General features: G+C 45.2%; 1 protein-coding gene across 1 annotated transcript in view; it reads left to right on the top strand.

Annotated features, from left to right (window-relative positions):
- Window positions 1-24,568, top strand: part of CASS4 (Cas scaffold protein family member 4) — a 36,946-nt gene that overhangs the window by 4,352 nt on the left and 8,026 nt on the right. Inside the window, exons 2-4 of the mRNA XM_070472476.1 lie at window positions 15,880-16,296; window positions 21,421-21,522; window positions 23,537-23,617. Of these exons, the coding sequence (XP_070328577.1) occupies window positions 15,880-16,296; window positions 21,421-21,522; window positions 23,537-23,617 (600 nt within the window). The remainder of the gene's footprint in view (window positions 1-15,879; window positions 16,297-21,420; window positions 21,523-23,536; window positions 23,618-24,568) is intronic.

Genomic DNA, 24,568 nt, shown 5'->3' with positions numbered 1-24,568 from the left:
GGACTTTCTCTAGTTGCAGAGAGTGGCGGGGGTACTCTAGTTGTGGAGGGCAGGTTTCTCATTATGGTGCCTTCTCTTGTTGCAGAGCATGGGCTCTAGGTGAGTGGGCTGCAGTAGTTGTGGCTCCTGGGCTCTAGGCTCAATAGTTGTGGTGCACGGGCTACGTTGTCCATGGCATGTGGGATCTTCCCAGTCAGGGGCGGAACCTGTGTTTCCTGCATTGGCAGGGGGATTCTTTACCACTGAGCCATCAGGGAAACCCTCAGTGCTGCATCTTTAGTGCCTACACACAGTAGGTATTCAAGAAACACTTAGGTGTATGTGTGTGTGTGAATGAATGAATGGGAGGTTAACAGGCGTGCGGAGCTCTTGCAACACAGCCTTGAGGACAGGAACGGCACTTCCTGCTTATCAGATGTCTGGGAACAGAGGTCATCCCTGACTCTCAGCTTTCCTAACCCCTCCCTGGCCCCAACCTGACCCACCTCTCAACCTAGACACTTGAGAATCACCTGCTCCTTCTCCCTTGATCAGATGTTGCCTTAGCTCTGAGCCTTTGCAACCGAAGCCATAGCCATAAAGACTGGTGGCCTCCCTCTGATCTTATCCAGCAGCTTGACCCCTTCACCTGCCTCCCAAGGCAGAACAGGCCAACACAGCACCCAGTGGAAAACACAATTCATGGTTCACTGTCATCCTTTCACCCAACACATAGTTATTGAGCTCTGGGGATCAGGGTGATCAATACCCTGTTCCCGTGGAGTCAGAAGGTCAGTAAGTCAGTAAAGGGACACAATGATTTCAGATGCTGCTAACTGCCCTAAAGAAAACCAAACAGAGTGACCTGGCAGAGGTGATAGACAAAAAGGGCCTCTCTGGAAACCAGAATAATGGGGAAAGTATTCCCGGCAGAGGGAACAGCAAATGCAAGGGCAGGAATGAACTCAGCAGAGCAGAGTGTCAGTGAAAAGGCCAGTGATGTTAGAGAAGAGTCACAAGGGGAGAAAGTGTCAGAAGCGACATTTGAGGGATCAGCAGTGTCTTGTGCACACTGGGTCTCGTCAACACTGTAAGAACTTGGACTAAGAACTTGAACTGCAGCATAAACCAGTAGCCTGTTTAAAGCAGAAGGTGACATGGACTGTCTTACCTTTTAAAAGATCACTCAGGCTGCTGGGTGCCCACGGACAGTCAGTAGGAGAGTGCAGAAGCAGGAGGTGAGTCAGGAGACCGAGCAGGGCTTCCTTTCCATCTCGGATGATACCCTGCTGTTCCCAGTGCACACGGAGAAGCATCATTCGCTCTGCCTTTTGAAAAAAATGAGATGTTTGGTGTTTGAAAGTGTCAGGAGATGTGAACAGAATGAAGAGTGAATAAAGGTATAAATAGCTTTTAGTGAACTGCACGTGCTAAATAGTTTTCTTTTTTAAGGAACTGATTTTTTAATTTAATTTTTTAATTGGAGGATAATTGCTTTACAGGGCTGTGTTGGTTTCTGCCATAGAACAATGTGAATCAGCCTTAAGTAGACATATATCCCATATATCTCCTTCCTCTTAAACCCCTCTCCCAGCCCCCCCTGATTTTTTTTTTTTTTTTTTGGCCACACTGAGTGGCCTGAGAGATAAGAACCCAGAATTGGAATTGAACCCTTGCCCCCTGTAGTGGAAGCTCAGAATCTTAAACACTGGACCACCAGGAAAGTCCCAAGAAACTGATGTTTATTTTTCACCAACTTTATTTCCATTTTCTGTTGAAAATCCTTTCCTTCAAAAAAAAAAAAAAAAAAGAAAATCCTTTCCTTCATTCCACAAATATTAAGCCAGATGCCGCTCTAAATGCCATAGAGAAAAAAGGTTTAGTCTCCTTTCTCAATACTTAATAAATCATCATTGGCATTAAAAATCCAGTACATAGTATTATTCTTTCCCTGTTTGATACCTTTAATTCCCTTAACAGGGTATTTACTAAAGAGCTCACTTTGCTGGGGGCAGGGGGGGCGGTGGGGGTGGAGTGGGGGAGGAAGCAAAACAGAACACACCACCATCGCACTTACCCCTAAAGTTAAAAACATCTGCTAGAAGACTTTTCAAAGGAAAGTGGCCTGCATGATAATGGAATGGGGAAGCGGCTGTAGAAACATGTGTGGTCATCTTGGAACAGTGATGACTCAGGGAGGAAATGACAAGAGGGGAAATAACTTCAAAGGAGGAAGGTGGGAGGCTAGTAACAACAAAAAATGCCCCTACAAGTGATACTCGAAGACTTCAACATGAGTTGCAAAAAGGGGAAGTCGTCTGTTAGGAACCACTTCCAGATGCAGTGCTCATGAGCCATGTGTTTAGCAGAATGGGAGAGGGCTCTTGCGTGCCCATGGCCCGGACAGAGTTAGGACCCAGAGTGCAGCAGAGGGCGGGCGGCTCCTCACAAGGAGGGTTTGCCGGTTCTTAAGGCGCCTCAAGGAAGTGTTAATCCTGGGCAAATCCAGGAGACCCATCTGCCCATTCAGAGTGGTTTGCCATGAGTTTATAAATTAGTGAACTGTTCTTTTTCTTTAAACCATTGCTTCTCAAGACTTCTCTGGTGGTCCAGTGGTTAAGACTCTGGCCTGCCAAGGCAGGGGTCATGGGTTTGATTCCTGGTCAGGGAACTAACCTTTGCTTCCCAATTTTGTTTGTCACACGTTTGTTACAGCCCCCTAGCATTTGGGGGTTGCAGTTGGGGAGAACTGGGGTAAGAAAGCAGTAGGATGCTTCTCTCTTGGAGATATTTGACATCTGGTTAACAAAAGCTGAAAGGTGCTTGGTGGTCCAGTGGCTAAGACTCCAAGCTCCCATTGAAGTGGACCCTGGTTTGACCCTTGGTCAGGGAACTAGATTCTGCACACCACAATTAAGACCTGTTGTAGCCAGATAAATAAATATATATTTTTTAAAAGAATGTTCACTTGGGTTCAGAATTTAAACTCACAGGTTGAAAGAGCATGAGAATCAATTACTAACAGCGGAAACATCAAGTGGCTTCTATACTTTGGGAAACACCAAAATGTAGGGATCAGAAAATCAACAGGGACAATTACAGAGCACATTGTCTATAACCTTCCTTGTGGTGTCTCCTGGAAGGCTGGCAATTGGTTTGTCTATGGCTCATTACTGACAACAAAATGAATAAACCTGGTAACCTGGAAAAAAATCCTGCTAACAGAAGGAGAGAAGAACTTAAAGAACAGGTGGCTTGTTGCTTTCCTAACAACCCTAAAAATGACCCTAGGCAATGGAGAATTCCGTGAACAAGTATGAACCTTCACTTATTTCTCTGCAATCTATTAAATAGCTTGGACCAGGTTTGAATTCTTCCTGATCAATCAAATGGAAAAACCACACCCTGTGGGACTTTGACCTCGGTCACACGAGATTATTTTAGGTGTGGTCCATAGATGGGAGGTTTGTTAATGTTAGCTATGTATTCTAATGTGCATTGGGAAAAAACTAAAGCTAGCTCATCAAATTTTTAATTTCATAGGTCATCTTGCTTTGGGAGAGTGTTTTTTTTTTAATTGGCTTAATTTAATATTGTTCTTTAAGTTAAAAAGTATACAAACAGCACACAGATATGACAAGAAGCATGCAGTTAATAGTCACCCTTCCTGGTGGCTCAGACGGTAAAGCGTCTGCCTGTAATATGAGAGACCCAGGTTCAATCCCTGGGCCGGGAAGATTCCCCTGGAGCAGAAAATGGCAACCCACTCCAGTACCCCTGCCTGGAAAATCCCATGGGCGGAGGAGCCCGGTAGGCTGCAGTCCATGGGGTTGCAAAGAGTCGGACACAACTGGGTGACTTCACTTTCCTTTTTTCCTTTCCTATGCAGTTAATAGACACACGAAGTTTAAGAAGCACAGTCTTAGACAAAGCTTTCCCCCAATAGGGGTGGTGTAATTGCTTCAGACTGCTCAAAGGCCATGAAACACCTTATTTGGTCTCCATGTCGTTCCTTCCCTTTACCTTTCAAAGCAAGAAACAAGAAAGGAAAAGATGAGATAGGAAAAGATCGCACCTGTCACTTTATTTAACTCCTCTGATGACTTTCACAAAATAGGAGATAAGAATAAGAGAAGAAACTGTGCAAAATGTGTGTGGGGGGGGCGGTGGTTGGAGCTGGATGGGAACCCTACACTTTCAGATGAGGGTCCTGTTCTGAGAGCCAGGAAGTTCTCAGCTACTTGCCCTCCTCCCTCCACAAGTTTCTCACAAGAGAAGGCTGAATCCCAACCACTTACCTTGGCCCACCTTTGCTCTCAACAACTCTTTTCCCCAAACCAAGTATCTTAAACAAAAATTCCGGGGCTTGTCTAGCAAGGAATGAACTTGAAGGTGGGGAGGGGCTTTGGGGAATGGATGAACAAATATGCTGCATCTCTAGGGCACTACAGGCTACAAAAACAGTTTGGTATAACACCAACCTGTCTTGGGCCACATCCAAAAAGATCAATTACTTAGAAGACCTGGGAGATCTTCACTGTTGCATCATTTCAACCCTGAGCTTAGACTAAGGGAACTTGTTCATCTTGCTCCCCCTGATACACATCAGACATACAGTTGGTGCTTGATAAGTGTCAAATCAGTGAAGCAGGGAAAGCATATTTTAGCAAAGTTCCCATGAATAGGGGAAGTATATTCAAACATCTGGGTCTGGTGAAGACCCCAATCTATTGGATAACCACATTATTCAGGCATCAGGGAAGAAAATGCCTCATTTCCACTCAGTGGCTTTGGAATTTTTTTCTGGCCACTGTCTCTTCCTCAAACTCTTATTAGTCGACAATGCCTTCTGCGGCTACGGAAGTCCCCGTGTGAGAGACTTTTACATCTGAACCATCTGGAAGAATTCAAAGCTGAAAAGATCAGAGTTCAACTTTATGATGGAGAGATCAGTTAAGGTTGTGCCTGTTCACATAGTCAGGATCGTTTTTAGAGATGTTGAGAAAACAAGGAAACCTTCCTTTATTTGTTTCTCACTCTCTTTTTTTTCTTTTAATATTTTTGATGCATTCTTAGCATGCTCTTTTTTTCTTTCTTTTTTTTTTAAATTTGGTTGCACTGGGTCTTCGTTGCTGCTCTCAGGCTTTCTCTAGTTGAGGCGAGTGGGGGTTATTCTCTGTTGCAGTTCACGGGCTTCTCATTGCGATGCTTTCTCTTGTTGCAGAGTGTGGGCTCTAGGGCAAGTGGGCTTCAGTAGTTGTGGCTCTCAGGCCCTAGAGCATGGGCTCGGTAGTTGTGGCTCACAGGCTTAGTTGCTCTGTGACATGTAGGATCTTCCTAGACCAAGGATCAAACCCATGTCCCCTGCATTGGCAGGTGGATTATTTACCACTGAGCCACCAGGAAAGTCCTGTTTCTCTTAATCTGGAAAAGGGTATTTCAATATATCAGCTAGATAATTTCAGATGACTTTCTCTGCATTCTGGAGTCTTTCTGTCCAGAACTTTTCAACTTTTTCCTCAAAGTGGAGTAGTGGAAACCAGTTATTTTCCTAGCCCATCCAAGCAAATTAATGTTAAGCACAAGACAGACAGCAGTTTTCCCTCAGCATCTCTCATTTAAGTACTTTGCAAAGTTAAAAAAAAACTCCAAAAGAAACTACTCTTTTTTATACTGTGGGGATGATGCAAGAAATTACTTAGCTCTCACTTCATTAAAAAAAAAATCTAAATATTTCTAAAAATTTCTGAAAATGAAATGCAGATCATTGCAGCCACGGTGTCTCAAGTTCTGCAGCACCCATGTTTAGGCATGACACATCCAAAGGAAATAATTTAATAGAGTTGCCAATCTCCAAGCAAGTTCTGGTTGCGAAATGTACCATCTTGCTATGTTAAGTGACTCTCGGTTCCCTGTAACTTGTGGAATTTTACTTTTCAATGTAATTGTGGCTACAGATAGCTACTGAAATTCATGAAAGGAAAGAAGAGTTAACATAATTTAAAGAAGAGAAAGAAGAGGAGGCTGGGTGGTCTCATAATACAATTCCATGCACAGGGAAAGTAACAAATGGTTAAACTAACACCTTCCCCAGTGTCAGAAGCACACAATGCACAGCTGCAATGTCCCCCGGCTGCTCGTCCTTCATTTCTGGTCTTGGGGACAGTCCCCTCAAAGGAGGCCTCCCATCTGGTCCAGGTGTTTGTGCCCAGGACTCCTGTCATTCTGCAGTTGACCACAGGGGAGGGGGCGTGATGGGGACAAAGGCAGCCCACCTCCCCTGTTTGCCTGGAGGCTCATTCCATGCCTCTCACACTTGCCTGGGCCAGCCCAGAAACTCCCTTAAAGCTTCTTCCAGACTAAATTTCTGTAATTTTTTTTTCAAATTGTATTTGTTTATTTATGGCTGTGCTAGGTCTTTATTGTTGCCCGGGGGCTTTCTCTAGTTGCGGCGAGGGCAGCTACTTTCTAGTTGCGGTGTGCAGGTTTCTCATTGCAGTGGCTTCTCTTGTTGCAGAGCATGGGCTCTAGCGCGCGCAGTCTTCAGTAGTTGTGGCCCACAGGCTTAGTTGCCCCGTAGCATGTGGAATCTTCCTGGACCAAGGTTGGAATCTGTGTTCCCTGCATTGGCAGGAGGATTCTTCACCAACAGACCACCAGGGAAGTCCCAACTTCTGTGATTCTTATCACACCTGCAGTTAGACCCTGTTGCATTTATTTTTAATATTATTTATTGATTTTTTTGGCCACATCGGGTCTTAGTTGCAGCGTGCAGGAGCTTTCATTGCGGCACACAGAGTCCTCTCTAGCTCTGGCACACCAGCTTAGTTGCCCAGTGACATGTGGGATCTTATTCCCCAACAAGGGATCGAACCCATATCTCCTGCATTGGAAGGCAGATTCTTAACCAGTGGAGCAGCAGAGAAGTCTCTGACCCTGTTGCATCTAAGTGGTAGGTCTTTGTTGCCTTCTCTGGGGATCTTCACGCTGTAGTCCTACTCTCAAGGAGCTGGGGAGAAAAAAACACTGACAAAATCAGCAGGTTCTCGACAATGGTCCAAATACTTCTCAGCTTTTCTTTCATGCTGTAAATGGTCCTCTGAATGGATGGATAATGAAAGTGTCATCAATGGTGTGAGATATCCCAGAAGTTCATGAAGGGTTTCCCCAGGTAAGAGATGCTTTTACATGACAAAATGCTTTTGGCTGAGATGAAGACTGGCTTGGTCAAGGTTCCCGTCTAGCAGATCTGGAAGTAGAACAGTGATCATGACAAGCAGGAGTGCAAGTTCACCAACACAGAAGCCATTTTCTTCCAACAGAACAGAACCTCTTTACACTAGATTCTTGAATTGAAAAATCAAAACATGCACATGTGATTTTAAAAACTGAAACTGTACCAGTGAACATGGACTGAAAGTATGTTTTCCTTTAATCCCAGATCTCTAGGGTTTCTTGGTCTCCAGTTCCCCAAGCCAGAGAGGAGCCCCAATGACTTATGTCTTCTTCCAGAAAGATGCTGTCCTCATAGAAGCGTACCATCTGCACAGTTTCTCGTCTTGCATTTAAAAATATTAGCATTCAGGGATTCCCTGGTGCTTAAGTGGTTAGGACTCTGAACTTTTGCTGCCCAGGTCCAAGTTCAACCCTTGGTCGGAGAACTAAGATCCCACAAGCTGCATGACACAGTCAAATAATAATACTCTGTTTTTGAGACTGTTCCACTTCAGCTCATATAAATTCTACCTCATTCTTTTTAATGACTGTATAGTATTCCATTATACAAATGTGTCATTATTTGTCAGTTATTACATTGAAGCCATTGTCCGAATTCTTTTTTTTTTTTTTTTTGGTCTGAATTCTTAATGCAGTATCTAATTCTGATGCTCTAACCATGCAATTTATCCAACTGTGTTAAAATGTTTTTTATCAGCTTGCCATCCTTCTCTCCTGAGGCACCCTTGGTCATTTTCTCATCCAGTGAAATGCACATGACATTGTGTGATGGACAGTGTGCTAACCACTATGACTTGAAGGCTAAAAGGAAAGACTCCAGGGTCAGATTTGCCTGTGTGCCTATCTTGGTTCTATTCCTTGCCTCTCGGAGCAGCTTTTGGCTACTCACTCACCCTCTCTGTGACTTAACTTTCACATCTCTTAAATGGGACGTTAGTAACAGTCCCTGCTTTATGGAATTGTGACTACCAAGTGAGATAATCAATACTGATTACTTATCCCAGTGCCTGGAACCGAGTTGAAAAGCTATGCGCAATCCATATTAATGAGGTATTGGCTAAATTAGTAAACAACAGCATGAACATGACTCAATATACCTCCAGAAGATTAGAGAGGAATTTTGTTTTCTTTGATTAATTACAGGAACTCAGTATTAGCTGACACAGTGTGTAAGAAGTCTGCATTGTTATATCGACTTTGCAAAGTGGGGAGCCTCCCCAGAGAGTCTTTGCAGTGACTCCTTGAAAGCCTGTCTGCCCCTCCCTCACCTCTCCGGAGGTTACCTCGCAGAATGTTGTCACTCATCAGCATCTCCCATGAAAAGATGTCATGTGGATACTGTGCTTCTTCCTCAGGGTTGTCTTTCTTCCTCTCTCTTTCTTCCCCTTTTGTAGAATGTGGGTGGGAAAGGAAAAATGGAGGTGGTAAGGGGATTTTTTATTATGCTTTTGGAAATTTTCTTTCTCTCTCTCTCCTTAAAAAAAAAAACAACATTATGCTTTAAAATATGATGGAAAATAAACAGTCACAAGCCAACAGATAGCACCATTCTCTCTGCTTTGATCATTCTAAGCCTATCTATATATTTACATGATTTGAAATACTTCCAAGTACATTGAAGGGGAGACCTTTGTCTTTAAAGATGATCAAAGAGCTTTCTCCATTCTGCATTTACTCCTGATGTTCTAAGTCTGGACAGCAGCCTCATAAAGATGGATGAGAGAATACTGCATGGATCTCAAAGAAGTTCCTACATCTAGGGAAAACCTTCGTGAACCTCAGGGGTTCACATTTCCCATACACCACAGGATTTGAAATATTTACAGTATATGTGGTTTTAAAAATTGTGACTTCTGTATAACTGTTCTCTCTCATGGCCCTCAGAAGGGAAGTATGAACCATTCCATCACCTTCCCCTAAAACTAACTAAGAATTCTTGGAAGTAAGTCATGGAATCTGTGAGAAGGAAGCTAACATGCTAAACATGGACACTTTTCAAAGAAGGATTTTAGTAGAAGAAAAACACTCATCTTGTTAATGGGGTTTCATGACATTGTACACAGCAGGGACCCAGCAACCACCTGCTACTCAGAGTTCCTTGCACATTTATGATCTCTCTCTCTCCTTGTTCGTGGCATTTATTTATTCACTACTTCCTGCTGTGTGCTGATGCCCTCGTGGTATAATTACCTTCCCAAGGAAAAGATTATTTTCTAGCTACTTTAATGGAAACATCCCAGGATCCTTATTCTCCTATCCCCTGCCACTAACTCTGTAATTTCAGGTGTACAAGAGTCTGGGAGTGGGGGGAGACTTGTGAAAGATAAAGCGAGGAGGGAGTAGGATTGGGCTGTGATGCTTCTGATCGGACCCTTGTGGAGGGAGAGAGGGGAGCCAGCAGGGGAGGATAGAGAGAGCCTCAGACCAAGAGCAATTTGCACATAGTCATGGATAAGATAATGGGGTGGGTGGGAGGCTTCGGAACAGAATGTCCATTAGAGAACTCCTGCATTGGGCATGACTGCTCCAGCGACTCCTAGTTTTAATGCCCAGTTTGCAAAGGAAACCAGGGTGAGGCCTCTAAGACCCCAGCAGTGGGCTGGACTCAGCAGTAGAGTACGTCATTTGACCCCAGTATTAATAGTTATCTTTTGAAATCTGTCTGAGCATGCCAAAGTCCCCACCACTCTCAAATGTCTGACACCTGGCCTTCCTCCCTGACATACACATACTTCTTGCCTGGTTCTTATGATCATTTGAGTTTGCCTCTCCTGCCTATGGCTTCCCAGGTGGCTCAGTGGTAAAGAATCTTCCTGCCAATGCAGGAGATGCAAGAGACCCAGGTTTGATCCCTGGGTTGGGAAGATCCCCTGGAGTAGGAAATTGAAACCCACTCCAATATTTTTACCTGGGAACTTCCATGGGCAGAGGAGCCTGGTGGGCTGCAAAGTTCATGAGGCCGCCAAGAGCTGGACATAACTGAGAGGCTGAGTACACACACGCACAGGGACTTTAGCAGATTAGGACAGGAATTGACTTGGACTTTGGGAGGCTGTGCAGTGAATTGGCCATAGCAGGGTTCAGAGTCAGGGTGACTCTCATTTGGATCCCTACTCTCCTGCCTGCTGCCTTGTGATCTTAAACTCTCCTAGACGCAGGCACCTTAAAGCTCTGAAATGTGGCAAAAACAATAGATGAGGCCCAGCTTGAGCACTCTGAGTTTCTGCCACCTTGCTCTTTCAAGTGAACTGAAGAAAAGTGGAAAGGCAAGCAGGAAGGCAAGCTGGGCTCTCAGAGAGCCAGTGTGGGGCAGTCACCGAGGAGCTGTGCCCACCCTCCTGGTCTAGAGAGGATGTGACCACCCTGGCAGTGGGTATGATGCAGAAACAAAAGTCGGTAGTTTCAGCAGGTGGCATTTCTACAGGCTCCTCTAACCAGCCTCTGCTTGGAACTGTAGCTACTTCTGCCAGCTTTCACATCACTGCAGAAGACAAAGTATGGGACCACATCTCTCTCTGCATCTTACTTCCCCTGATCCACAGTGCAACTCTCTTTCCTTCTCAGCAGTTATAACCCTGCCCTTTTTTCACGACTCACCTCAGGGTTGCACACAATCCCTCGGCAGCTCCTCCCAACTGTGCTCCTATAGCCAACCACCTCCATCCTCAGAGCCTCAGGCCCCTCCCACCTGGACTGGACCGCCACTGGCTTTGATGAGCTTCTTTGGCTTCACACCAGCTCCTTCTAATCCCCTTCCCATCCAGAAATTAGAAACATCAACCAATATTGAAGGAAGCCCCAGGCTTTTATTTACTTCTCTCCAGACAACCTGATCAGGGCTTCCATGATAGCTTAGCAGTAAAGAATCCACCTGCCAATGAAGGAGACACAGGTTTGATCCCTGGGTTGGGAAGATCCCCCTGGAGAAGGAAATGGCAACCTGCTCCAGTATTCTTGCCTGGGAAATCCTATGGATGGAGGAGCCTGTTGGGCTACAGTCCATGGGATTGGAAAAGCATCGAACACAACTTAGCAACTCAATAGCAACAACCAGACAGCCTGGACATCTTTCAGCTTCCCTGACTCACCATACACTTCACACAAACACACAAACTCACTCCCTCCCTCACCCATTTCTCTTCCTCTGCCTGGATGATTTCTCCCCTTTTCTCAATCCGACTAATTTCTACTCACTCCCAGATTGCAACTTCCATGGCCAGTTTCTCAGGAAAATGTTCCCTAAGCCCTATCCATCCCCACTTCCCAACTACACTCAGATTCCTCATAACTTTCTGTATTTTTCTTGGCTGCACTTAAGAGAAGTAGAAACCCTATGTTTATTTCTGTTGTGATTGGAGTGTGTCTCCTCTGCTAGGATGTACATCGACATGAGATCAGGAACTGTTTTCTTCACCACTTTATCTCCCCAGAGCGCCAGGCATATAGTTGATGCTCAAACCTGATGTATGAATAAATGAAGCTAGCTAATTACTCCCGTGGCTCATTGCCAGTTCAGTGAGGATTAGCACTTTGCATCTGGCCATTGTGTGAACGTCTCCCCAGAGAGAGAAACTCTTATTCTTTGCCTCTGTTTCCCTAGCCTCCTTTCCCTTCTCCCAACTGTTGTATGAAGATGGGCATTTGGGGGAAAGGTCCTTTTTGGAAATTGGCAAGGAAGGTTTCTTCTGCTGTACCTAGGACCTAACTGTCTTTGTGCCCAAAGAGAATAAAAATATAAATACACACCTTGCTTCATCTCTTGTATCTACACAAATGTTCCCAAATTAACACTACCCTGAAAGCCCCTAATCTCACCTGATCTTGGAAGCTAAGCAGAGTTGGGCCTGGTTAGTACTTGCATGAGAGACCACGGGCATACTGGGTGCTGTTGGTATTTTGGGTTTCCTCAATGGCTCAGGGGGTAAAGAATCCTCCTGCAACGCAGGAGGTGCAGGAGACGCAGGTACGATCCCTGAGTTGGGAAGATTCCCTGGAGGAGGAAATGGCAACCCACTCCAGTAGTTTTGCCTGGGAAATCCCATGGACAAAGGAGCCAGGCAGGCTACATTCCATGTGGTCTCGAAGAGGAGGACACCACTGAGCATTCACACACAAAGAATAACTTGGAGGTGGCCTCAGTGATGATCATGGTTGTAATCAGAACGCTGTTGCCGTAGCCCATCAGTCCCTTCGGTCTGTTGTCTGTAAAGCGTTCAGCGCAGTATCAGGGACATAAGAGCTCGATACCTGTTTGCTGAGGCTGCTATTTCTTTTTTGTTTAATTAGATTAATTAATTTATTTTTATTTGTGGCTGCGCTGGGTCTTTGTTGCTTTTCTCTAGTTGAGGCAAGCAGGGGCTACTCTTTAGTCGCAGTTCACGGGCTTCTCATTGCAGTGGCTTCTCTTGTTGCAGAGCACAGGCTCTAGGGCATGTGGGATCTTCCTGGACAAGGGGTGGAAGCCATGTCTCCTCCACTGGCAAGCGGATTCCTCACCCTTCGGCCACCAGGGAAACCCAAGGCTGCTATTTCTCATTTCTCCCCACACTGCCAGCCTGTCCGTAAAAGTCTGGCTGGGTCCCAACTGGGTTCTTTCTTAACATGCCCAGAGGGCCCTCATCTCTAAGTCCCGTGGATGCATGTGGAAGAGGAGCCCAGCCTTCCCGTGTGGTCAGGGACAGCTTCTACAGGAAGTGACTCGAGCTGAGAGCTGAAGGATGAGGAGTCAGTTGTGCAAATATATGGGTGAAGAGTGTTCAGGGCAGGAGGACTCACAAGGACAAAGGTCCTGAGGTGGAAGTAATCTTAGTGCATCGGAGAAAGAAAACAAGGCAGCTGGAGGAAAATTAACAGGAGAGAAGCACTAAAATTAACAGGAGGAAGTCATTCAAGCCGGGCAATCGGGCAGAGAGTTTAGGTTTGGTCCTAAAGGTGGTTCTAAGCAATTGGACATTTTTAAACAACAGACCAACAGTCTGATTTATGTGTAAAAAATATCATTCTATACAAATCAAAACTACCATGAGATATCACATCACACCAGTCAGATTGGCCATCATTAAAAACTCTACAAAACAATAAATGCTGGCAAGGGTGTGGAGAAAAAGGGAAGCCTCCTACACTGTTGGTGGGAATGTATTAATAAATTAGTACAGCCAAAGGAGAACACTGTGGAGGTTCCTTAAAAAACTAAAAATAGAGCTACCATATGACCTTGCAATCCCTCGCCTGGCATATAGCTGGAGAAAACCGTCATTCAAAAGGACACATGCACCTCAGTGTTGATTGCACCATTATTCACAATAGCCAAGACATGCATGCAACCTAAATGTCCATTGACAGAGGGATGGATAAAGAAGGTGTGGTACATATGTACAATGGGATATTACTCAACCATTAAAAGAGTGAAATACCATCATTTGCAGCAACATGGATGGACCTAGAGATTATTATACTAATTGAAATAAACCAGACAGAGAAGGAGAAATATCATATAAAATGTCATTCTGATTGGTGTCTAGAGAATGGATTGGAAGGAGAAGCGTGCAATAATGGATATGAGGAGAAAACTTCGAATCCATGGGACCTCAGACAAGTCATCCAATCTCTCTGACCCTCAGTTTCCTTGTCTGTAAAATGGGAAGAAGAAAACCTACCTCTGAGGCACCTGAGAATTAACTGATATGATAGCTTCAGTGTCCCCAACACAAAATAATTCCCCATTCAGTGTAGTCTGCTGTTAGCTCCCTTTTCTGGGAGAGGAATTCTCCAAGATTTCTTACATGTATTTAATTCTTCTATAACATAAATATTGATAGTCTTTATTATCAAAACTTTGAGACATTAATTGACTGCAGTAGGTGTCTCTGGACCAGTTATAACAAAATACTATTCTGACGGGAATCCTGTTCTAACAACATAGTTAGGGTTTTCCTTTACCGTGACTGTACGCCCTTTAGGGTGTGGGCTGCCACTCTGAAGATTGTAGACTGTCCATGGAAAGTAAACCATGTCTCTAGAGCAAGACTGTCGATGTCCATTTTGGACAGTTGTGGGTGCCTGATCAGGCGGGTGATCACACAAGGCAATTGTTCTCCAGGCAAGTATCCCCTTTTGAAACAGGCAAGTCCACCAGCTAAGCTGCTGCCAATCTGGGCGCTTCCCAGCAATTGCCGTGTTGAAACAACTGCTCTGCCTAGACACACATGCTGTCTTATTTCCAGACAAATGGAAGCACATTTCAGATGATGCGTTTTTTTCTTCTCAGACTGCATTAAATATATTTCATGGGAATTGTGATGATAGATTGGAGACTGTACTTTGCTTTCCTTTTTCTCCCCAGTGTGAACAAAGTCTCATTTTCAAAAAGGTAAAATCATAACTCTCATGCAAATATGAAATGAACTCACGTCAAGGATTTTATTAAACTGATTAATTAATGAGGGAACCGGAAAACAGTTAAAATCAGGTCAAGGGGTATTTGAGGAGTTAGGTATTTGTAGGCAGTACAGTACCATTGCTGTCATTATAACAGGTGGGTTATAATTTTTTGTTGGTGTTGTTCGGGATTTTTTGAGAGCCATGTAGCTTACAGAAAGAGTCTGGGCCTGAGAATTAAGAGATTGTTTGTATTTTGATCCTGGCTGTGTAGACTAGTCACTCACCCTCTGTGTCTTTGTTTCACTGCACGTGAATAAATGAGCACAAATGGAGCCTCTGCTCTGAGCCTGGGTCCATGCTCAGTGCTGCGAGAGAACAGCAAATTGAGCAAGACGTGGTCCCCAAAGTCATGGAGCTTCCAAGGCCAGCCAGGAGAAAAGCAACAACCAGGAAAATAGCAATAGAATCGTTTTGACAGTTTGCAGCCAAGCTTTATGGAGAACTTAGGAAGTGCCAGGCGCTGTTCAGTGAGCTTTCTATACATATCAACCCATTTAATTAATAACTTTGTGAGGCAGAGGTGGTGCTAGTGGAAAGAATCTGCCTGCAGTGCGGGAGATTCAAGAGACGTGGGTTCAATCCCAGGGTCGGGAAGATCTCCCGGAGGAAGAAATGGCAACCCAATCCAATATTTTTGCCTGGAGAATCGATGGTCAGAGGAGCCTGGAAGGCTACAGTCCAAAGGGTTGGAAAGAGTCGGACATGACTGAGTGACTGAGCACACCCACGTGAGGTAGATAGTGCTATTATTCCCATTTTACAGACAAGGACACTGAGGCCCAAAGAGAGTGGCTAATTTACTTAAGGGCACAGAGCTAGGAAGTCAGAGCCAGGATTTCAACCTAGTTCTGTGCTAGGCTGCCGTCTACCGTATACCTCTGGTGGGTCATTTGTTCAGTCATTCAGTGGTGTCCAAGTCTTTGTGACTCATGTACTGTAGCATCATCTCCTGGATCTTGCTCAAACTCATGTCCATTGAGTCAGTGATAGGTAAGACTACCTAGAAGTTCTGACATCTCACCTGAGACTCTTCCCACCTCCCCAAGAATGGCTAGAAATAAATTGGGCAAACAGCAGGGACGAGGGTCTCTGCAGGGGGGAGGTGGGTGGGAGGGGAGGAAATGAGATAAAGGAGCAGCTGTGACTGTGTTCTAAGCGAGTGGTGTGGCAGTCTTGGTCCTTGGCAATAACAATGACTGTGAATTCTTTCTCTCCCATCTCCAGAACCTCTTGGCCAAGGCACTTTATGACAACCACCCTGACTGCGCCGATGAGCTGGCTTTCTGCAGAGGAGACATCCTGACCATTCTGGAACAAAATGTACCAGAAAGCGAAGGCTGGTGGAAGTGTCTGCTCCACGGGAGGCAAGGCCTGGCCCCTGCCAACCGCCTCCAAATCCTAGTGGAGGCCCCCACAGACAGGCCTCGTCCCCCTTTCCTGAAAGGCCTGGACAATGCTCCCACCATCTCCCAGGAGACCTATGAGGTGCCCACCGTGCTCGACCCCACATCTCCTGTGTACGAGCAGATGAAGAGTTGGGTGGAGGGGCCCCCGCCTTCCACAGTCCAAATCTACGAAGTCCCTGACCCACCTGCCTGTGCCAGAATTGTCTGTGAAAAGACCCTAAGCTTTCCAAAACAGGTAAGTACATTTCCAGACAGAAGAAATAGGCCAAAAGGTAGGCAGCACCCAGGGCCTGAATACCCTTGAATTGTGGGTATCCATCAGGAGAGCAAACGTACAGGATGGGAACCATCCTGTGATTGGGTTGTCATTAACACTCTGGGTACCCTGGTGGTTCCTGGCTTGCCAAGACACCCACGCTTTGCAGGAAACTGAATGCTTAGTTGAGCTGAGTCTGAAAGAATGACAACATTTACAGTGGTCTCTTTTTACACTAGGAAGAAACATTAGTTAAATGGAGGGGTTGAATTTCCATGGGTCAAAGGCAAGAAATCATGCATCAGATTTAAAATGTGTTCCTTTCAACCTAGAAAGGATTTCCAGAATTGTTGCAGAAATACACAAGAAGGCAGAAATATATCTGAATGAAGAAGTCATAGCCATTGCTGTATTATTTGTTATAGGGGAAAATTCCAGTTGCCTAAAGGAATATTCATGGAGGATTGGTTACATAAGTTTTGGCAGTACCCTACGACAAGCCACTGTGTGTGTGTGTGTGTGTGTGTGCTGCAGTTATGGGGGGGAAATGAAATTAGTTCTATAAGGTATTTATAAGGCAGGGAGAAAGAGCCATTTAAATAAAAACCTAACAAACAAACCAAAAAAACTTTAAAAAGTGTATGTATATATGTGTGCATTGAAAAGAACACACACCAGCAGTGGTCACCCTTAGGAAGTGGAACTGGTTAAGGAGAAAGTGAAAGAAGTCATTAAACAGGGATCTATACTTTATTCGCTTCTGTGTCCCCTGCACCTTGGACGTGCCTAGCCTGGGGTGGGTACTTGATAAATATTTGATGAACAAAGAGACTAAGAGGTTGATTTGTGTGTTATATAGAACATGTATTACATCTGTAATTTTTAAAAAGTAACATTTTTTTTTTAAAAGCAGAGGAAAAGAAGCACTTTGTAAATGCAGAATGAAACATTTTTTTAAAGTAGGAGAGGAAGGGACTTCCCTGGTGGTCAAGTGGTTAAGATTTCGCCTCCTGATGCAGAGAGTGCAGGTTCAATCCCTGATTGGGGAGCTAAGATCCTATATGCCTTGGGGCTAAAAACCCAAAAGGTAAAATAGAAGCAATATTGTATCAAACTCAATAAAGACTTTAAAAATGGTCCACATCAAAAAAATAAAAGAAGAAGAAAGAAGCAGGAATTAACAAAAGAAAAAAAAAATTAATGCACTGTTTCCCTCCAAGCCCCAGCCTTCATGAGGTGTTAAGAATGCAGCACAGTCTTGCATGGTCTTTGGTCACTGCAAGCATTTCCTGCCATCACACACTTTGCTTTCAGCTCAGATGACACATCCCACCTGGCCTCAGCTCTGCACAGAGGTCCTGATGAGGCCCTAGGCCAGGAGAGGCTCCTCCTCCCATGTATGTGCTGCCCTGCCTCCCAAGAATGTCCCACTTACCCTGCAGGCCTCCTCCACACCAGCTTCTTCTTTGATCCCTTAAAAGATTTTTTTTTAAGTCTTTATTGCATTTGTTACAATATTGCTTCTGTTTTATGTTTTGGGGGGTTTGGGGGAGTTGGGGGGCATTTGGGATCTTAGCTCCCTGACAAGGGATGAAACCTGCTCACCCTGCACTGGAAGGTGAAGTCTTAACCCCTGGACCATCAGGGAAGTTGCTAAGAGATTCTGAATACTTCAGAGTGCCTGCCTCCCCCGGCTGCCAGGCAGACAACCCGTGTTACACAGAACAGCTGCCCCTCTAGGCACCGACTACAAACATCAGAAAGAGGTGGCTGATTGCCCTGCAGCCATCTGTGGGGTGGACCTGAAGTCCCTTTTCTGGAACAACTGGCCCAAATCTAGGCCTGGCACACTCAGCTGTCATCCGAGCAGCTGACCCAGAGTGGGGCCTGGGTGCTGGCTCCTCTGAGAGCAAGTGGCCTGGGCTGAAGTTCATTGAGTTGCTCCCTGATAGCTCAGTTGGTAAAAAATCTGCCTGCAATGCAGGAGAACCCGGTTCCATTCCTGGGTTGGGAAGATCCGCTGGAGAAGGGCAAGGTTACTCACTCCAGTATTCTTGGGCTTCCCTTGTGGCTCAGCTGGTAAAGAATCTGCCTGCAAAGTGGGAGACCTGGGTTCGATCCCCGGGTTGGGAAGATCCCCTGGAGAAGGAAAAGGCTACCCACTCCAGTATTCTGGCCTGGAGAATTCCATGGACCGTATAGTCCATGGGGTCGCAAAGAGTTGGACACGACTGAGTGACTTTCACTTTCAAAGGAAAGAAAAAAAAAAATCAAAGGTCAAGTGGGACGAACTGAGAGACTGGCATTTAAGTGTATCCACTACGATGTGTAAAAATAGCTAGTGGGAAGCTGCTGTATATCACAGGCAGCTCAGCTCAGTGCTCTGTGATGACCTAGAGGAGTGGGATGGGGCTGGGGGTGAGAGGGAAGCTCAAGAGGGAGGGGGTATATGTATATATATAATTATGGCTGATTCATGTTGTTCTACAGCAGAAACTAACGCAGCATTGTAAAGCAATGATACTCCAATTAAAAATCTTTTAAAAATCTTCTGGAAAAGGAAATGGCAACCCACTCCAGTATTCTTGCCTGGAAAATCCCATGGACAGAGAAGCCTGGTAGGCTGCAGTCCATGGGGTCGCAAAGAGTCGGACACGACTCAGTGGCTTCACTTTCACTTTCACTTTCAATAAAGGTCTTAACCCATCTGTAAAAAAAAAAAATTTTTTTTAAATCTAAGGTCATTTTCCCTGCCCCCTAAAAGCACAGTGGGTGCAAAGTCTGCAGTTTGCTGGGGATTCTGAACCCCCAGGACCATGCCAGTCTCCTGCGAGATGCTCCATAGACCTTTGTGGAATGAATGAAATCACCAGATCCAACATAACCGTGGGCTCACTGTCAACTTCTAGCCTGATGTTGGTGTAAAAAGAGAGATGAGTTGACCATCCTAACTCAGAAAAGGGTCAGGGCATTAGCTGTAAGATTTGTCCTTGACATGAAGCGTGGAGACCTCACTGGTGCAGGCTGTGGCCATGGACAGAAACCACAGCCACTGAAGGGGATTTCAGAAGCCAGGGGCTCCTCACCACTCAAGCGGGTTTTGAGGTGGCTGGCCCCAGTAAAACACTTGGGGAACTTTCCTGCCTTTTATTCCTGCCTAAGTTCCCTCCATCACTGCCCTATCTATATTTTGACCCTCTCCCCACTCCCTTTTTCATCGCCTTCTCTGTGCTTGAGGGTCTTTTAAAGCAAGCAATGTCATCTGCAGCTTAGAAATGAGGAATCCAGGTTCACTTGGTTTCTGCGGCAGCCACGGCCAGGCTGGGTGCCTGGAGACATCCCAGCACCCCTGTAGACTTCTCTTTCTTGCTCTGTATCAGGAGAGGGTTCAGTTCAGTTCAGCCACTCAGTCGTGTCTGACTCTTTGTGACCCTATGGACTGCAGCATGCCAGGCTTCCCTGTCCATCACCAACTCCTGGAGCTTGCTCAAACTCATGTCCATTGAGTCAGTGATGCCATCCAACCATCTTATCATTTCTGAGTTCACCTCAAACTGTAGCTTTTGGTGATTCTGAATAATCTTGCTTCTTCCTCTACTACAAGAAGGAAGGAGCTAGAAGGATGCAAGATTATAATAACTTAAGAATCTTCTGATCCACAGAAGGGAGGCATCTCCTCCCTACTTGGGTAATCCAGTGGTGAGCTTTGAGTCTGAGAATGCTGAGAAAATAACATTCTGAACAGAAGGAGATGTTGGTAAAACTAAGCAAGCCCAGCCACTAGCTTTGAGCTGTTTTCCAATGGGCAGTAAACAGGCTTGGCACCTGGCCCGGGGGACCTGTTTCAGAGATTCCCCTTATACTCAGGTTGAGCATCTCTAGATTAAGGTTGGCCAAAAATTAAAAACCAAGAGGGTGAAAATATGTCCCTTGTCTCAAGTTGTCCTAATCAGGGACTCTGCATCTTTTTAGCTGGAAGAGACCTCTGTAGATCTGAGAGAAAAAGAAACCTCTTTAGGTGAGAACAACTCTTCGTTTTACAAATGAGGAAATTGATTCCCTGGGAGGTGAAAGGCCCATCCAAGGTCATATCCTGATGAACACCAGAGACTAAAGTTTCTTTGTTGTATCTGTGTCTGTCCACACCCCTGGCCTGCCAACACCCAAGACAGAGCCCTTGGCATGCTCTTGATCTAGTTCACCTGACTCTGTGGCTGATACTATCCATTAATGTTTTATTGAAGTTTAACCTCTAGATCCTCATAGTTCAGTCATTAGTATCAGAATCCAGAAACACAGTGAAACCAGCATCCCAGAAGCCCCTTCCCACCTCTCCCAGCCACTTCCCCCCAGGGTAACCACGATCTTGAGCTTTGTTTTACTTTTTATTCCAACTTCCTTATTATAATACACTGGCCTTTCTTAAAAAAAAAAAAAAGACCATACAAAGAAGATATTTGATTTTGGTTTAAATTCAGAAAGGGCAATCTTTTGTATTTCAAGTAAAAAGATCAAATTTCCTGATGAAATCTGCTTTTAGGTTTAAATTGCTTGTAGACCCTCTAGTTCTTGAACTAGAGTTTCCTTTCAAAACCATGTTTCTCAAAAACATGTTCCTTAGTTCCCATCTACATTTTCCAAGAAAACACTGGGCATTACTGAACTGGCTTCTTTCCACCTACAATTACAAACCAAGGAAAGTCCCATCATAGGCTGTAGGTTGTCTCTTGGGCAAGTGTGACCCACAAAGTCAGCTCCATAAGTAAAATTCTGAGAACATCAGAATCACCTGAGGGCCCTGATGATACTGCAGTTTCCCAGGCTCTCTGTCAAGACTCAGAGATTCTGTGCAATGCACACGGAGCCCAGGAATCTGCATTTCCAACCCACTTCCCAGATGAGGCTGATCCACATGGTGAGGAAGACTGCCTCCATCACGGACCTCCCCACCAGCGTCCTGCTGTCTCCAGTCTCAGAGTAAAGGGTCTCCAATGAGAGGTGCCCAGAGAATGTCCTAGCATGTTAGCGCTGCCTTTGCTGTTTTGTGGTCCATGGATGCGGTGGTAACATTTCTTTCCCTCTGTTCTTCTTTTTCTCCCCAAGGCTGTCTTCATGATTCCCAGACCTGCTCGGACCTCATTACCAGCTCTGGCTTGCCAGGTGTACGATGTGCCTGCCCAGAGCCGGTGCCCACCAACCCTGAAGGTGAGCCTCATCCATGGCCCTGCTCCTCTCCTTTTTCTCTATCCAAATCGTGGGCACTCAGCATTATGCTGAACTTGCATTTCAGTTTTACCATTGAGAGACCTTTGGAGCTTCAGTTCTGACTCCAAGGGACCCATCACCACTCGGAAACTAGCTTTGTGCCCAGGGAACCCAGACATGCTCAGACGAATATTACTACTATTTGAATTCTGAATATTTAAAAATTTTTTACTTCTCATTTGTAATACTTTATATCCATGCTTATATACACACTGGAGAAAGGATTGGCAGCCCACTCCAGTTTTCTGGCCTGGAGAATCCCACGGACAGAGAAGCCTCGTCAGCTACAGTCCATAGGGTCACAAAGAGTTGGACACAATTGAGTGACTAACACAACAGTATATAAATAGCGATAGTGAAGTTGCTCAGTCGTGTCCGACTCTTTGCAACCCCGCGGACTGTAGCCTACCAGGCTCCTCCGTCCATGGGATTCTCCAGGCAAGAATACTGGAGTGAGTTGCCATTTCCTTCTCCAGGGTATCTTCCTGACCCAGGGATCGAACCCGGGTCTCCTGAATTGGAGGCAGACGCTTTAACCTCTGAGCCTCCAGGAAAGACTATATATACACATATCTGCACTTTTTTTTTTTATCTGCACGTTTTAAAAGTAATAGTATCACGAAGGATATACGTCATAGTCTTAACATTGTTGTTGGTTATCTTAACACTGATTATTTCTTGGGGAGGAAATTTCAGAGTTTGTTTTTTTTTTTTAATCTTACGTGAATGTAACTGGTACATCAGTTTTGTAAGACATACTTCCTGTAACAGAAAACAACTTTAGTCACTTCTTAGCCCATCAGAACTGCCCTATGGCCATGCTGTACCCTGCCCACCAAGCACAGGGGAATGGGCTGGATGCTTCAGCCATGCCTGCTTCCTGGAACCACGTCCAGAGACTCTGAGGTTTGAGATCTGGGGTGGGACCCAGGCAGTAGGAATTTTAAAGCTCCCAGGTGGTGCTCAGGCTCAGCCAGGGCTGAGAGCCACAGCTCCAGTCAAAATAAAAATTTAGGCTGGTTGGGTGACTTCCTGGTCACTTACAGGTAGTAAGAAGTCTCGGTGGAGGAATTTAATGTTCAGAGCAGGCAGTACCAAACTTCCCCCTGCCTATAAAGTGAAAGGAGGAGACTTGGAGGAGACTCACAGCCTGACTCTCTCCAAAGAAACCCCTCTTGGGAATTCCCTGGTGGCCCAGTGCTTAGGACTCTCACTGCTGAGGGCCTGGATTCAATCCCTGGTCGGGGAAATAAGATCCCACAAGTTATGATACGCATCTAAAAAAAAAAACCCAAAACAAAAACCGTCTCCAAATTTCAGCTTCTTTTCTCTTTCTTTGCAAAACCTGTTCTGGTGCTCTTTCACCTTACCTTGGAATATGGAACCTATTTTTCATGTCCTAATTTATGTATTTCCTAATTGTTGCACCTCCCCCACAAATACCTATTATCTCTAGAGGTGCTATGTCTTTTGCTCATTACTGGGTGTACATATGTCACTTAGCTCAGTGGCTAGTCATTAGTAGGCACTTAGTAAATATTTGCAGGATTAATACACGAGTCATAAGCACAGGAAAATTCCTACTGGGAAAAACAAGAAAGAAAAAAGACATAGTAAATTCCAATCTTATATTTAGTCTTCTTTAATTCAATCTTAGGGTGAACTTACAGAAGGAAATGAACTGCTGTTTTTAACTCAGACAAATGCAGTTAATTCTCTCTATAGTTTGTCTCCACCTTTGATTGAGAAGGAAAACACAGAGCCCATTGTTGAAAATGTACTCAGAACAGCACACACTTGTGCCATAAAACCATCATGACTGAAAGCCTCAGTCTTCAATGATTTGTGTTTTTACTTGGAGAAAAAAAAAACAAAACACCAGCTTTGAGATGGTTTGTGATGTGCAGCCACCAGGAAGGAAAATTCCAAACTGACCTTTGTGGTCTTTTCCCAGGAGCCAGGCATGCAGCAGCTATATGATATCCCCCCCAGCCCCCAAAAGGCAGCACTGGGTCCCCCGGCCAGCCAAAGAAATGTAAGTATGATCGGCACTGAGATCTGAGACTGTGCAAACCTGAACCAGCTCTGGGAAATGTTTGCTTGGTCAAAATTAGGAACGCAAATCCCTCATAACAGAATTTACTTCACTGGAGGCAAAACTTGTAACTGTGAAGGTGTTCAGTTACCAGACAAGTCATGTGATCTAGATAAATCCTTTGACTTCCGTACGCCTCTGTTTCTCTTTACAAACTTACTGTGAGAATTGACATGAAGTGAAGTGTGAAGTGAAATGAAGTCGCTCAGTCGTGTCCGACTCTTTGCAACCCCGCGGACTGTAGCCTACCAGGCTCCTCCGTTCATGGGATTCTCCAGGCAAGAATACCGGAGTGGGTTGCCATTTCCTTCTCCAGGGGATCTTCCCGACCCAGGGATCAAACCCGGGTCTCCCGCATTGGAGGCAGGCGCTTTAACCTCTGAGCCACCAGGGAAGCCCAATGAATTGACATAATCCCTGCAAAAGATCTAGTACAGTGCTCGGCATAGAGCAAGAGCTCAGGAGACTTGAGATAAATGCTTCTTCTTGCAATCTACCTTGGAGACATGTTGCGTTGAGCTAGCCTTTTATTTGTATGGAGGGAAGGTGACTTAACTAGAAATCTGTAATCCATGCTTATCAATGGATTCTGTCGCATGCATACAATAAATACACCTGTGCACAAGGTGGGTTTTCCAGGTGGTGCTAGTGATAAAGAACCCACCTGCCAATGAGGGAGACATTCTCTCCCTGGGGAAGATCTCCAGGAAGATCCCCTGGAAGAGGGCATGGCAACCCACTCCAATATTCTTGTCTGGAGAGTCCCATGGACAGAGGAGCCTGGCAGGCTACAGTCCATGGGGTTGCAGAGAGTGGGACATGACTGAAGTGACTCAGCCAGCACGCACTCATGCCCAAGGTGGCTTCACAGCAGTGTCACGAGGGATGCAT

The sequence above is a fragment of the Odocoileus virginianus genome, chromosome 9, assembly GCF_023699985.2.
Source record: "Odocoileus virginianus isolate 20LAN1187 ecotype Illinois chromosome 9, Ovbor_1.2, whole genome shotgun sequence".
In the NCBI taxonomy this organism is placed as follows: Eukaryota; Metazoa; Chordata; class Mammalia; order Artiodactyla; family Cervidae; genus Odocoileus; species Odocoileus virginianus.
This window is presented reverse-complemented; position numbering and strand designations above follow the sequence as displayed.